The sequence below is a fragment of the Prionailurus viverrinus genome, chromosome F2 (genome assembly GCF_022837055.1).
Source record: "Prionailurus viverrinus isolate Anna chromosome F2, UM_Priviv_1.0, whole genome shotgun sequence".
Lineage (NCBI taxonomy): Eukaryota > Metazoa > Chordata > Mammalia > Carnivora > Felidae > Prionailurus > Prionailurus viverrinus.
In genome coordinates, this window is record NC_062578.1 from 64210611 (window position 1) to 64226559 (window position 15949).

General features: G+C 39.0%; 1 protein-coding gene across 5 annotated transcripts in view; it reads left to right on the forward strand.

Moving 5' to 3' along the window:
* Window positions 1–15949, forward strand: part of COL14A1 (collagen type XIV alpha 1 chain) — a 221908-nt gene that overhangs the window by 40627 nt on the left and 165332 nt on the right. For all 5 annotated transcript variants that reach the window (XM_047842795.1, XM_047842799.1, XM_047842794.1 and 2 more), the window contains exon 6: window positions 15047–15202. In XM_047842795.1, the coding sequence (XP_047698751.1) occupies window positions 15047–15202 (156 nt within the window). The remainder of the gene's footprint in view (window positions 1–15046; window positions 15203–15949) is intronic.

Sequence of the window (15949 nt, forward strand, 5' to 3'; positions counted from 1 at the left end):
CATGGATAAGGGAGGACTACTCCATTAACCTCCCTAAGCCCTAGTTTCTTCACTGGAAAAAGCAGCATAGTAGTCAAAATAAGCATATGCCTAGTTGTGAGAATGAAATGCTAGCACATATATGACATGCCTGGGCACTTAAGGAATGTCAGGTTCTACCCCATTTTCCATTTCCTTTTTTAAAAAGTGTATTTATTTATTTGGAGAGGAGAGAGAGAGAGAGAGAGAGAGAGAGAGAGAGAGAGAGAGAGAATGAGAAGGGGTAGGGAAGAGAGAGAGGGAGAGAGAGAGAGAATCCTTAACAGGCTCCACTCTGTCAGCACAGAGCCCGACTCAGGACTCAATCCCACAAACCATGAGATCATGGCCTGAGCCAAAATCAAGAGTCGGACGCTTAGCCAACTGAGCCACCCAGGTACCCTTCCATTTATTATTATTATTATTATTATTATTATTATTATTATTATTATTATTTTAATGGCTTGATTTCAAGGAGAAAATAGCATACAGAATGCAACAGAGTATCTTACATGATCAACAACTATTTGTTGAATATTTGGATGTGGCTTCTTTGAGACTCAAGGAGAGAGTGACAATTCTGTGGAGAAGATTAAGAAAAACTGCGTTAATGAAAAGAATGTTTTTATCACAAAAAAGGCAGAAAGTTGATTTCTGTTTTTCTCCTTGATGTGAAGCATTACAATTCATGTTTTCAGGAATTCAGAGAGACATGAGGCAGAATCAGTCACTCAGAAAATAATCATTGAACACCTGCAAAGTACGTTATACCTGTACGTGAAATGGCAGGATTTCCTGAGGGCAAGGGGATGAGCTTCACCTCTCAATATACTTCAAGTTTTCTTAGTCTTCCCCTCCCCAGTACTTAATAAGCCATTTTAGAAGGATTTTGACACCTTGTCTGTGGGCTGTTGGCCTCCAGCAACTTTTACCATTCTTAGCCTGTGAATTCTCCAGTGGTAAGAAATCATAGTTTTTCCTTAAATAAGTTTTCAAATGTCCTCATTTTTAAGAGCTAGTAATGTGTGTGTGTGTATGTGTGTGTATACACACACATACACACACATATATAAATATATATACACACAATTTACACACACACACACACACACACACACACAATTTTTCCATCGGGCACCACTATGGGCACTGCTATAGATTTTGGCAGTCTGTCCCCCTTAGGAATGCTTGGACTCATGTGATCGATACCTTCCTTCTTGTCTAAGGATTTTGTGTTAAACATCTTATTTCTATACCTGCAGTCCTGTTGAGCAGGTGTTTTGACCTTAGAAATTGCAAGATGTCAGGATCTGTTCTTTATGGATGAATCGGAATTACAGGGATGATTGAGTCATTGCAATTTTTCAGAAAAGCAACAACCAAAGTAAACACATACCCAAATCATGTCGTACTATCTACAGAGGTGAAAATAAAAGAGAAGGTAATACACTGGCTTCTGAGGTTGAGCAAGTTTTATTTTTAAACCAAGATAGTAAGGTGAAATAGCTTCTCTTGGGTCAGTATTATCTTGGAAAAATCAGGAAATAACCAGGTAATTGTACAAATAAGTTTTAGAATAAACTCTATATAAAAGTATTTTAAAAGGACCATATATTTTCACTGGAAGTAAAACCTATTTTAAGTATTTTGCATTGGGGTAAGTAAAGCTTGGAGAAGGTAGTGGGAAGAAATGGTGGGGGGCAAGTGGAGAGATAAAAATTGAGGCAAAAGTCTCAGAGATGGAACTGTTTTGCGGGGAAAGAAGGGTAATTTTATTGGGATGAAGAGTGAGATAAATATGGATAGGTCAAGTGGATTTGAATTAGGGAAGGTTTTGAAGAGTACAATGAATAGTTTAGGTTTAATTTGGTAGGTGAGGGAGGGAAGAAATAATCTTAAAATTTAGAATTGGGAGGTACTTTGAGAGCCATTTAGGTCAATCAGTTGAGAGGTTGGTTGAGACTCCTCGGTCATGCCTTTGAAGGTTGACCTGCACCTGCTTTTATTGACAGAGATCTGTGGAGGATCTCTGTCTTTCCCAAGGCAGTATCTATGGAAATCTTGACCGTTAGAAAGTGTTTTCTTTCTTTTTTTTTAAGTTTATTTATTTATTTATTTATTTATTTATTTATTTATTTTTAAACTTTTTTTTTTTTTCAACGTTTATTTATTTTTGGGACAGAGAGAGACAGAGCATGAACGGGCGAAGGGCAGAGAGAGAGGGAGACACAGATTCGGAAACAGGCTCCAGGCTCTGAGCCATCTGCCCAGAGCCCGACGCGGGGCTCGAGCTCACGAACCGTGAGATCGTGACCTGGCTGAAGTCGGACGCTTAACCGACTGCGCCACCCAGGCGCCCCCATTTATTTATTTTTGAGGTGTGTGCGTGGGGGGTGGGGGGAGGATGAACAGTCGGAGGAGGGACAGAGAGAGAGAGGGAGACACAGAATCCGAAGCAGGTTCCAGGCTCTGAGCTGTCAGCACAGAGCCTGATGCGGGGCTTGAACTCACGAACCGCGAGATCATGACCTGAGCCGAAGTTGGACGCTCAACCGACTGAGCCACCCAGGCGCCCCTATTTAAAATTTTTTTTAACGTTTATTTATTTATTTATTTATTTATTTTTATTTTTTTTTTTTTTTTAAATTTTTTTCAACGTTTATTTATTTTTGGGACAGAGAGAGACAGAGCATGAACGGGGGAGGGGCAGAGAGAGAGGGAGACACAGAATCGGAAACAGGCTCCAGGCTCTGAGCCATCAGCCCAGAGCCCGACGCGGGGCTCGAACTCACAGACCGCGAGATCGTGACCTGGCTGAAGTCGGACGCTTAACCGACTGCGCCACCCAGGCGCCCCACGTTTATTTATTTTTGAATGACAGAGACAGAGCACGAATGCAAGAGAGGCAGAGAGAGAGGGAGATACAGAATCCGAAGCAGGCTCCAGGCCCTCAGCCGTCAGCACAGAGCCTGACACAGGGCTCAAACCCATGGACCGTGAGATCATGATCTGGGCTGAAGCCAGACCCTTAACCGACTGAGCCACCCAGGCACCCCAAAAGTTCTTTCTTGAATTGAGTTGAATCTGTCTCCTGTGGGCATACAGAGCACTCCTAATCCCCCTTTTGTATGTCAGTCATTTAAATAGTTGAAGACAGCTGTAGTGTCTTCTGGTATCTTACAGCTTTTGAGCAGAGAAGAAATGTAATGAATGTGATGTTTATGGGATTGTCAGTAACTGTTAAGATGCAGGGCTCTGAATGACAGCTGAAATGCTCTTTTGGCTCTGGTTCAGGGATTGGGCTTTCCATACCTGCAAATTGTCATGGTATCATTCATCCCAGGTTGGATATAGGACAAGTCAGTATGACTTTGATGTCATGTTCTTTTTAGTGGCAAGGCTTGACATTCTTTCCTGCCCTCCCTCCCTCCCTTCCTTCCTTTGTCCTCCCTTCCTTTCCCCCTTCCTTCCTTGCAAATACTTCTCTTCTGTGAAAGGAGTTGCATAGCACAATGGCTAAGTGGTTCAGCCCTTGGAGTTGGTCCTGGATTTTAATTTCAGCTTTCCCAGCTGCTCAATGTGTGATGATGGGCAAATTGTTTAACTTTTCTAAGTTTCTAACCTTTCTTTCTCAATGGAGTGAGAACACCTACCTTGTAGTATGAATATCAGGCTTAAATGGAAAAGACACAAAGAAAGCATCTGATGAAAGTGGTCACTAAATGGCAAGTCTTTTTATTATTGTAAAAAAAGGAAACCATGACAACTGTTTGCCTCAGTCAATAAATAAATAACTATATATATTTAAGTTTAATAACTAAATAACTATATATCTATATCAATGCCTATTGAGATCTATATCTCTCTCTCCCTATCTCTATAGATAGATAGATAGATAGATATAAAGATATATTTATATCTATATATCTCCTTATATTTATTATAAGGAGTTGGTTCACATGATCAGGGAGGCTAAGAAGTCCCTAGGTCTGCAGTCAGCAAGCTGGAGACACAGGAGAGCTGATAATGTAGGTTTTAGTAGGGAAACTGTTAGGTTCCAGGTCCCAAAAGAGCCAGTGTTGCAGTTTGAGTCCACCCCGTTGTTCCCTTTCACTTAGTCTTCTGTTCTGTTCAGGTCTTCAGTGCATTGGATGAGGACCACCCACATTGGGGAGGGCAAGGTACTTACGCAGGCTGTAGATTCAAATGGTAATCTCATCCTGAAACACGCTTACAGACATACTCGGAATGACATTCGGTTCCATTCAACCAAATGTCTGGGCACCCTGCGGACCCATCAGGCTGACCCATAAAATTAACCATTCCACTAAATAACAAACTTCTAGGAAGTAAGAAGTTCCGCAAACAAATAATAAAAACAGAATAAAGGAAGAGAATGATGGAGGGGTGCTGTCGTAGATAGGGCAGACATCTGTCAGGGATGCTCTGAAAGGTAAGCCTCTGCCAAGACTGGATTAAATGAGTGCTAAACTCATTCTGATTAATGTGAGCAAACACAGCTGACGGGAGGATTCTGTTGCTCACCTGCTAGAGGGACAACTTGTAACATTAATGTGACAGGTAACCAGTGGCCATCCATGTTGCCTTAGGTGAGCACATTTTCTATGGCAGTGGTAGCATGGACCAAACCTTTGGAAGACCTGGAAGCCAGCCCTGGCTGTGCAGAAACCACTGATTCATTCGCTTGTCTCTCTGAACCTCAATTTCTCTTCTGAAAAATGAGGATGACAATGGCACCCCCAAGAGTATTGCCAGAATCAGAATGTGCCTATGTACTGAAAAGCCCTTTTTAGAACCATTGGTAAAATAATGTTAACTCTTAAAAAAAAAAATCTTCAGTGATGCAGCTGAAGCCAGTCTTGGAAATGAGCTCTTGGTTTGGAAATCTGAACTTAACCTCATGAGAGACTTAAGTGAAAAATTGTTCTGTGACCACAGTTTTCCTTCAGATGTCTTGGTTAATGAATGGCCTCGCTACGTATTTTGCTAGTGGCAGAGAGAAAATAATTTGAAGCCACTAAATGAATCTGAATCTGACCAGTTGTAGCGAAAATCATCATGAGAGCTTTTTGAGTGCATACTCAAATAATATGAGTAAAAATAGTACACGCTCTCCTTTCATTCGGCCTCCAGCATTGGAAAAATAGCAAGTCAGACAAACCTGATACAATATCCCTGATCCCTAAGTAACTTTCCCAGCGTGATAGAGCATCAGGGTGGGAGGAGAGACCACGTTTGGGCTGTCGTCGTTCATTTTTTTCTAGTGCTTTGCCAGAGGTATAAATTATGTGAGAAGAGGTATTCCTTTTTAACAACACAATTCAATGTAGTTCCCATTCACTGATGTACTTCATGCCAAAAGCGGAGCCAGACAAAGGAGATGGAAAGATAAGATGCAAATTTCTCATCTCTCAATGAGTTCAGTCACATCGGAGAGGCAGAAATGGAAACAAATCGTATTAGTCCAGCACTGTGAATACAGCAAAGCATGTGCAAATGCAGAGACAGTGAAGAGGGGCAGATAATGAGTCCTATCTGAGGACTGTTGGAAAAGCTGCATGAAGTGGTGAAGTGTGACCTGGGTTTTGAAGGATGAATAGGAGTTTATCTGGCAGAAAAAGGCAGTTTCTGTCAATTCTCTCTTTTTTATTTTCATTAACTATGTTGGTGAATACTTTTATCCGTAAATACATTGTACCTATTTCTATATAAGCCATACTTAGGTCACTAATTTGAATGCTATTAGAACAAAAAGAATAATATGATATAAAAGGAAGAGTTTTAACTTGTAATTTCCTGTCATTTTAACCAGAGTAGTACCTCCCCCCCCCACATACACAACTCTCTTTATATCATTCTGTTTATTTTGTTGTAGTTTTATTTTGTTTTTATAAGTAGGTGCCACACCCAGTGCAGAGCCTGGTGTGGGACTTGAACTCATAACCCTGAAATCAAGACCTGAGCTGAGATCAAGAGTCAGATGCTTAACTGACTGAGCCACTCAGGTGCCCCCTGATTCTGTTTATTTTTATAAAGCACTTTTAAAAAAATCTGAATTCGGGGTGCCTGGGTGGCTCAGTTGGTTAGGTGTCTGACTTTGGCTCATGTTGTGATCTCATGGTCCATGAGTTCAAGCCCCGCATCGGGCTCTATGCTGACAGCTGAGAACCTGGGGCCTGCTTTGGATTCTGTGTCTCCCTCTCTCTCTGCCCCTCCCCTGCTCATGCTCTGTTTGTCTCTCTCTCTCTCTCAAAAATAAAGATTTTAAAAAATCTGAATTTATGTTATCTTGTTAGATTTTTTTTCCCCTCACTGAGAAATTAAGCAGCTGGAAGGCAAGAACGTTGTATGTTCCTAGTTGCCCAGAACAGCGCCTGATATGTAGTAAATGTTAAATACATTTTTTAATAAGTAAATACATTTTATCCAGAGAATTAGTCTCATAATACCAAATTAATAAACAAGTTTAGACTAGACTGATTTATACTAATTCAGGGTTGTTGGGTTTTTTTTTTTTGTGATCCACTGAAAAGCTTTTATTAAGCACTCTGGGGCAGTGGTGGAGGGGGAAGGTTCAGTTCTGCACCTTGTCTGGAGCAGCTGGCCTGGAGCACAGCCCCTGCGGACAGGTAGGGGTGCTTGAATTAACTTTGATTTTCAACACAGAGTTCTACCATGATGTCAGTAGCACAGTAAAATTGGGATAAAATTATTGTTAAAGAGACACTTTTCAAAAGGGGTGTTTAGGTCCTAAGTGCATTTACAGTTGGAAGGGAAAAAGTTTTAGAGGGACAATTGGAAATGTTTGCAAATGGCACATACTAGCTGTGGATGTCACAGCAGGGGGAAGTTCTGTGGGGACACTGCTCCATTTTGGAGACTTTTTCCCCTATTTTCTAAATTTATATAATGTTGAGTACCTCACAGACGTCTGTATAGCCCTGTGGCTAAAGCTTAGATTTTATAATTTTTTTAATGTTTGTTCATTTATTTTCAGAGAGACAGAATGCGAGTGGGGGGAGGAGCAGAGAGAGAGAGAGAGGGAGAGAGAGAATCCTAAGCAGGCTCCACACTGTCAGCGGAGAGCCTGATGTGGGGTTTGGACCCACGAACTGTGAGATCATGACCTGAGCTGAAATCGAGAGTTGGATGCTTAACTGACTGAGCCACCTGGGTGCCCCTAAGAGCTTAGATTTTAAAGACATGTTACTAGGCTTTGCCACTCCTTCACTGTGTGGCCTCCCCTGAGAAAATCACTCAGCCGCATGTATCGTACTTTTTGTCCTGGAGTGGGACTGAGAATAATTGTATGCGTCTCATAGAGCTGTTATGACGTACATCACTAGACGAGAATAGAGGGCTTAACGTTTAGTATCGTGATGTACCTAACTGTCAGATAGGGAGTTGTCATTTTCTCCTGGGGCCCCTTGTCATGCACATCCAGAAGCTGTAGGACCTAAAGGGAATTGCTCCTTTGGATGCTGTGACCTCAGTGTTATGTTTGTGACCTAGCCCATATATTGGGTGCTTTCCTTTTTTTTTTTTTTCTATGTTTATTTATTTACCGAGAGGGAGAGAGAGAGGGAGAGAGAGAGAGGGAGGGAAGAAGTAGGGGAGGGGCAGAAAGAGGGAGAGAGAGAATCCCGAGCAGGCTTTGGGCTCTCAGCACAAAGCTTGATGCAGGGCTCCAACTTTGAAATGTGAGACCATGACCTGAGCAGAAACCAAGAGTTGGTGGCTTAACCCACTGAGCCACCCAGGCACCCCTGGGTGCTTTCCTTTGATTGCAGTTAGCTGCTTGTTTGTTTGTTTTTCTTTTTTCTTTTTACACTCCCTGCATTTTCAGAATTGCATTTAGACAAAGACCATGTTAAGCCAAGAGCGGAATTAAAATACATTCAAGAAACCATTTTCCCTGCCCCTTTTCTTTAACTTTAAATACAGTGTGAAGAGCAAAAAAAGATTTATTTTATTAAAATAATTAATTACAGAATAATGTTTTAACAATAAAATGATATGTACTTACCTCTTTTAAATGCTGTTTTAAATTACATTTGACTGCAGAGTTTTACACAATATTTACCTGGGCTCCCAGGTGTGTCTGGTTTCCACCACTTGATTCCTTAACACATTTTAAGATGCTTAATTTTTGTGTTTTTTTTCTGATTGGTCTCTCTCCATTTGAGAATGCTGACATCGGTCACATATTTTCCAGTGGAAGGAGATATCATTTGTCATCAGTGCTGAATCTGGGCTGTTATTTTTTATTTTTTATTAAAAAAAATTTTTTTTAACGTTTATTTATTTTTGAGATAGAGAGAGACAGAGCTGAACGGGAGAGGGTCAGAGAGAGAGGGAGACACAGAATCTGAAGCAGGCTCCAGGCTCCGAGCCGTCAGCACAGAGCCCGACGCGGGGCTCGAACTCACGGACTGCGAGATCATGACCTGAGCCAAAGTCGGCTGCTTAACCAACTGAGCCACCCAGGAGCCCCTGGGCTGTTATTTTTAATAAGATTTGAACATATTCAAAATTTAATAAAATTTGAATATAGTTTTTAAAAGATTCACTGCAGCAGCTGGAGTTATGTTTGAGATGTGTGACTATTTTTAAAAACATTTTTTCAGTTATTAATTTATTTATTTATTGTGAGAGAGACAGAGACAGTGTGAGTGGGGAAGAGGCAGAGAGAGGGAGACAGAGAATCCCAAGCAGCCTCTGCACTGTTAGCACAGAGCCGGATGTGGGGCTAGAACCCATGAAACCACGAGATTGTGACCCGAGTGAAAAATCAAGAGTCGGATGCTTAACTGACTGAGCCACCCAGGCACCCCAAGATGTGTGATTGTTGAATTTGAGCATGGCAGTTTTAAAACTACCTCCTGTCCCAAGTATTTGATCATTTATCTGCTTCTGGCAGAGACACGCTTATTGGCAAGGTTAAGCATGGCACACACTATATAGCTAGTTCTACCTACGCTAAATTTTTTTTTTTTTTGAGAGAGAGAGACAGAGAGTGAGTATGCACACCCCCATATGTGATTGGGGGAGGGCAGAGAGTGAGGAAGAGAGAATCTTAAGCAGGCTCCGCCCAGTTCGGAGCCCCACCTGGGGCTGTGAGATCATGATCTGAGCCAAAATCAAGAGTCGATCGCTTAACAAACTCAACCACCCAGGCGCCCCCCTGGCATCCATATATACTTCTAAAAAGAGAGTATTTTTTATTTTAGTTATTTTTACCTTTGTAAAAAAGATGTCATACTAATAGCAATCTTTTGGGACTTATTTTTCCCCCACCAAATGTTGCTACCTACCAAAATAGAAGTATGTTGCTAAGATTCATCCAGATTGTTGCATTTCAATATAGCTCATTTATGTTTGCTTTTATATAATATTTCATTATGCCACAGTTATTGGTACACTCTTCTGTTGATGGGCATTTGCATTGTTTTTAGGATTTTGCTATTGCTAACAGTGCTGTTGCCAAACATCTTGCTTCCTGTCGTACACGTGCAAGCATTTCCTTCAGGTATAGACTTAAGAAGAGAACTACTGGGTGGAAACATAGGCGAATATTCAGCTTTAGAAGGAAACGCCCAGGCGAGTTCAGGTGGCTCAGTTGATTAAGTGTCTGACTCTTGATTTTTGTCTCAGGTCAAGATCTCACAGTCCCGAGATGAAGTCCTGTGTCGAGGTCTGTGCTGAGTATGGAGCCTGCTTAAGATTTTCTCTCTCTGCCCTCCCCACCCAGCCCCACCCCCCCGCCCCAACATGTGCACACACACACACTCTCTCTCTCAAAGAAAAAAAAATGTCAAAAAATGTGTTCTGAGGAGCTTCCAACAATTTACATTTCTACCAGCAAAGTACATATCTTTTCTTATACATATTATTATTATACATTATTTTTGTCATGTATGCCTTTCTTAAAACTTTTTTTTAGTGTTTAATATTTTTGAGAGAGAGAGAAGGAGAGGGGCAGAGAGAGAGAGAGAGAGAGAGAGAGAGAGAATCCTAAGCAGGCTCTGCACTGTCAGCACAGGGCCCGATGTGGGGCTAGAACTCACAACCTATGAGATCATGACCTGAGCTGAAACCAAGAGTCGGATGCTTACCCAACTAAGCTTCCCAGGCACCCCTGTTATGTATGCTTTTTAAGTTGATTTTTTATTAAGATAATTGTAGATTCACAAGAATAATAAGGAATAGTAAAAATCTGTGTACCCTTTACTTAATTTCCCTTAGTAGTAACATTTTGCAAAATTACAATACAGTATCACAACCAGCATATTGACATTGATACAATATAGCTGCTCAGATCTCCCCAATTTTACTTATTCATGTGTGTGTGTGTGTGTGTGTGTGTGTGTGTGTGTTTAGTTCTATGCAGTTTCATCACCTGTATGTTTGTGTATCCATAACTATAGTCAAGATGCTAAACAATTGTATCATCATAAAGATTCCCATGTTGTCGTTTTAGAACCACATCTACCTCCTTCTCACTCCCACCCTTGACCTTTAACAACCACAAATCAGTCCTCAATTTCTAATTTTTTTTAAATTTAAAAAGTGTTATATAAGTGGAATTGTGAAATAACTAGCCTTTTGGAAGGGGGCTTTTTTCATTCAGGATAATTCCTTGAAGATTAACTTAAGTTGTGTATCAATAGTTCTTTCCTTTTTTTAACTTTTAAAACAATATTTATTTTTGAGAGAGAGAGAGAGAGAGAGAGAGAGAGAGAGAGAGAGCGCGCGCTAATGGGAGAGGGGCAAAGAGAACAGGGGATAGAGAATCTGAAGTGGGCTCTGTGCTGAGAGAACCCAATGCGTGTCCTGAACCAAGAACTGTGAGATCATGACCTAAACGGAAGTTGGATGCTTAACTGACTGAGCCACCCAGGTGCCCAAGTTCTTTCCTTTTTATTACTGAGTAGTATTACATAGTATGGACCTACCACAGTTTAACCATTAACCTATTGATGGACATCTGGACTAATTTCAGTTTTGGACTATTATTGAATAAAACTGCTATGAACATTTTAATTTAGTTTTTTCTTGTGTGGGTGTCATTTTTGAGTTCTCTGGAATAAATGTCCAAGAGTGCAATTGCTGGGTTGCAGAGTAATTTTATATATATGCGTAAAAGAAACTGCCAAACTGTGGGGCGCCTGGATGGCTCAGTCGGTTGAGCTTCCAACTCTTGATTTCAGCTCAGGTCATGATCTCACAGTTCGTGAGTTTGAGCCCCACATTGAGCTCTGTGCTAAGAACACAGAGCTTGCTTCAGATTCTCTCTCTCCCTCTCTTCATCCCTTCCCTGTTTGCATGTTCTCTGTCTCTCAAAATAAGCAAACTGAAAAAAAAACTAAGAAAAAATAAAAGAAACTGCCAACCTGTTTTCAGAATCGTTATAACATTTTATATTCCCATGACACAATGTATGTGATCAGTTTCTACACATCCTTGTAAGCATTTATTATTATCACTGTGTTATATTTTAGCCATTTGATAGGTATGCATAGTGAAATCTCCTTGTGGTTTTAATTTGCATTGCCCTGATGGCTGATGATGTTGAATATCTTTTCATGTCCTTACTTGCCATCAGTATATTCTCTTTGGTGAAATATCTGTTCAAGTATTTTACCAATATTTTAATTGGATTGCTTGGTTGTATTTACTAGTGAGTTTTGAGAGTTCTTTATGTATTCTAGAAACTAATCCTTTGTCAGGTGTGGTTTGCAAATATTTTCTCTGTCCGTAGTTTCTCTTTTACTCTTATTTCCATGGGCTTTCACAGAGTACAAATATTTTATTTTGATGAAGTCAAATTTATTGACTTTTCTTTTTATGGATTTGCACTTTTGGTATCAACTCTAAACATTCTTTTTTTTGTTTGTTTTTAATGTATTTATTGTCAAGTTGGCTTCCATACAACACCCAGTGCTCATCCCAACAAGTGCCCTCCTCAATGCCCATCACCCACTTTCCCTCTCCCCCGCCCCCCATCAACCCTCAGTTTGTTCTTTGTATTTAAGAGTCTCTTAACTCTAAGAATTCTTTATCTTGCTCTACATTCTATTTTGTTCCCAAGTTCTGTAATTTTTACTTTTTACATTTAAGTTGATAATCTACTTTGAATTTTGATGTAAGTTATGAAGTTTAGGTTAAGTTTTATCTCTCTCTCTATCTATCTATCTATCTATCTATCTGTCTATCTACCTACCTATCCATCCATCCATCCATCTATCATTTATCTATCATTTGTCTATCATCATCATCTATCTGTTGCATGGATGTCCAATCGCTTGAGCACCATCTGTTGAAGTAGTTTTGCACATTTGTATAAAATCATATTTAGATTTAAAATCATAGAGTTGAGCATATGTGTATGAGTCTATTTGTGGCTTTTCTGTCCATTTCATTGACATATGTCTATCCCTCTCAAATATCACATGTACTGATTACTATAGCTGTATAGACAATAGGCTCAATATCTGGTAAAATGGTTTCTTCCACTCTCTTCTTTTCTTCATGATTGTTTCAGCTATTCTAGGGTCTATGACTTCCCATATAAATTTTAGAATAAGCTTGTCTATTTCTAAAACAAACAAACAAACCTTTTCTGGGATTTTGGTAGGAATCATATTAAGCCTGTAGATCAATTTGAGGATAATTGACATCTCTACTATGTTCAGTTTTTCAGTCCATGAACATGGTAAACCTCTTCATTTATTTATATCTTCTTTTATTTCTCCTATCAATAGTATAATTTTCAGCACACATATTTTGCAAATGCTTTATGTGCAAATATTTCATTATCTTTGGGGAAATTCTAAATGGTATTTATTTTATTATTTTTTCCCACTGAATGAGCACAAATTATATCCCATTGTGATCTTGATTTTTTAATTACTGTGATCACTAATGTAGTTAAATATTTTCTTCATTCATTTATTGTTCATATATATTTCTTATTCTCTATTCTTATTGTCTATTCATGATTTATTTGTTCTCAGTACTGATTCTTTTCCAGTTTCCTATACTGTACTTGTCTACTCCCAGTTGTAACTTGTCTTTTTATTTTCTTTAAGGTGTTTTTGATGAACCACTTTAAAAATTTTAATATCATTAAATTTATCAATCTTCTAACGTATAGTCAATTAATTTTTTTGCTTGCTTTGGATCCATATAGAATTTATATCTCCAGGTCAAAATGACTTGAATGAGCTAAATAAATAGAAAATTTTTATTGGAAATAATTGTAAAATAGAAAATGATGAAAATTTCATCATCCTCTTCTAAATGAGCAGGGGGAAATTGTTCCTTTTTAAGAAAGACCCTATATACAATGTACACAAACAATTAATTAAAAGTAAAACAGTATCCACCAATAGTTTTGGAAATTAAAGAAAAAGACTCTCCATTTGAAGTTCCCCCATAAAAACTGAGAGAAAGAGATTCTTAAAGCTTCAAAAGATTTTAATTTTCCTTGATTATTTCCAAAAACTAAATTAATTTTTATTCCATGACTTCTGGCAATACTACTATAATATTTCAGTGTAGTAGCGTTGTATTTGGTTATTAAGGAAGGGAGATTTGGTGCCCCAAAATGTAATATATAAACTTTGGATTGAGCTGTTCTGTTGAGCTTTCATAATGAGTATCTGATTATTTCATTGGCAAATACATTTTTTTTCCCCTTCAGGTAAAAGGATCTAGGTATTCCATGCATATTTATGTCTGGGGGGAAAAGAAAAACAAGATTTTTTTTTTTTATAGCATAATGTAGCCTGATAGGCCTAGGGACATATACTGAATTGCCTACTCCAACCATATAGGTTGATTATGTTTCCTCTGGGGGAAAATATATTCAATTTATTCATAATCACTTCTGTGTTTTGGTTTTCATTATATGAATGTATTTCAAATATTGTTTTATTGTCATTTTAATGTTAGATTACAAACAAAATAGGGATTTACTGGACAATTTCAAGAAGTTGACATGGTCACAAAGAAACATGCACCCACTATTCGTGATTGCCAGTCTTAATATGAACATTGAGCAAAGTTATGCAGCCCACTTGAAAGCACAAACTAGGGTATGAATCAATGCCGCTGAAGGTACTACCAATACTGAAGAACTCTAAGGGTTCTGAAATACACTAAAGATATGTTAGTATCTTGGCTCTGTGTGACGGTTAAGTGGTGGTTTTCACCTAGTCAAGCACAGACCACCCTCCATCAGACAGCTCTTGCTTTGTCGCAAAGATCACTGCCAGCTGAGAGTTTCCCTGGGTGTAAAGCTCAGAGTGTAGCACTGTGGCCGCAGGGCATCCTTTCCTGGCTCCTTATTCTAAAGCCTGATTGAGCCATTTAAAAAGATAAATTACGAAGTGATTTTTAGGGACAAAATCTTACCATTACATAGAGACAATATACGAAAGAATTTGAATTTGGGTAAACTCCTGGGCCCTTTCCCAATTTTCTTCTTCCACAAACCTTCCCTGTGTACCTTTCTTAGATTAAATGCATGGCTGCGACTTTTCCGTGGACTCAGGAAGCCCGTGTTTCTCTTCTATCACTTCCGCCAGCACACTTATCAGCCCAGGAGAGTCGCCTCTCTGCTTTCTGGCCGTCTTCCCATCTGTGCTGACTCTCCCACACTGGTTGCTAAGACCTTTCCTGGAAAGAATCTAGAGGCTAAAACCCAAATCTGGATGATTTTTCACAGACAGTACTTTCTAAAATACACAGAAGTCTTGAGTTGCCAGGACGGTGTGAACCTGCCAGTGTTTTGCTAACTATTTCCAGAACATTGGCCCTGCTGCCAGCTGTAACCACAAGTTTTCCTAGTAAGAATGCATTTAAGGGAAGAGTTGTAAAAACATGGTTGCTTTCATAGGAACTTTATTGTGTTCTTAGCACTAAGTTATCTGAAAGGTGTAAAATAGAATCACTCTTTTCAAAGTTCCAGCAGTGATATACTTCTCTGGTTTGTGCTGTGCAGAAGTGAAGTTTTTCTGTGAAACGCCAGCTATCGCTGACATCGTAATCCTGGTTGATGGTTCCTGGAGCATTGGAAGATTCAACTTCAGACTGGTTCGGCTTTTCTTGGAGAACCTGGTTACAGCATTCAATGTGGGCTCAGAGAAGACACGGATTGGTATATGTTCCATTATTAGCAGAATAATGTGTAAATCTGCTAGGAAGCATCATAAGAGATTTCAAAAATTTTTTACAGAGCAGCTTCCAGAATTCCAGGATCAACTATCATGATATTCCCAAGAGCGCAAGTTTGGATCAATAAATATTTATTCCCACTAATTTATGCTGAATGACATTCAGTTAATCATTAAGCACATTTTAATTTCCTAAAAAGTCAAAATCTTCTCTGCCTAATAATAATAACTTTTAAAGTTGCAGCTGGTTTAAGAATTTATCAGGTATAAGCTTTCTTTTTATTTAAAAGAATCAGCTGAATCCAGTGGAATTTTGAACTAAGAAAATTGGAAATTGGAAATAGTCTTATAGTACAAACTAATCTTTGCCAAGTTAATTCCAGCCAAGATAAAAAAAAAACCCACAAAAAATGTTACGAATCTTTGAGCAATATGTCTACTTTATCATATACAGTCTTATAGTTCCACTTTTAAATAGCCATTAAGGAAAGCCATTCCTTTGAGAATAAAAATGAACCAATAAATCTAGACCGTTTATCTACAAATACTATCAGATTTGTTTCTTAAATACCAAGTGCCTAATTAGGTGCTCACTTCTAAATGGCTAAAAAATATGTACATTCCTCCTGCCCCAAGATATGTCCAAACTAATACCTTAAATTGATGCCAAGAATTCTCTTTGAAAATACATAGTGAGGCAGAGCAAAAAATTGTTACAAAGATCAGGCCCT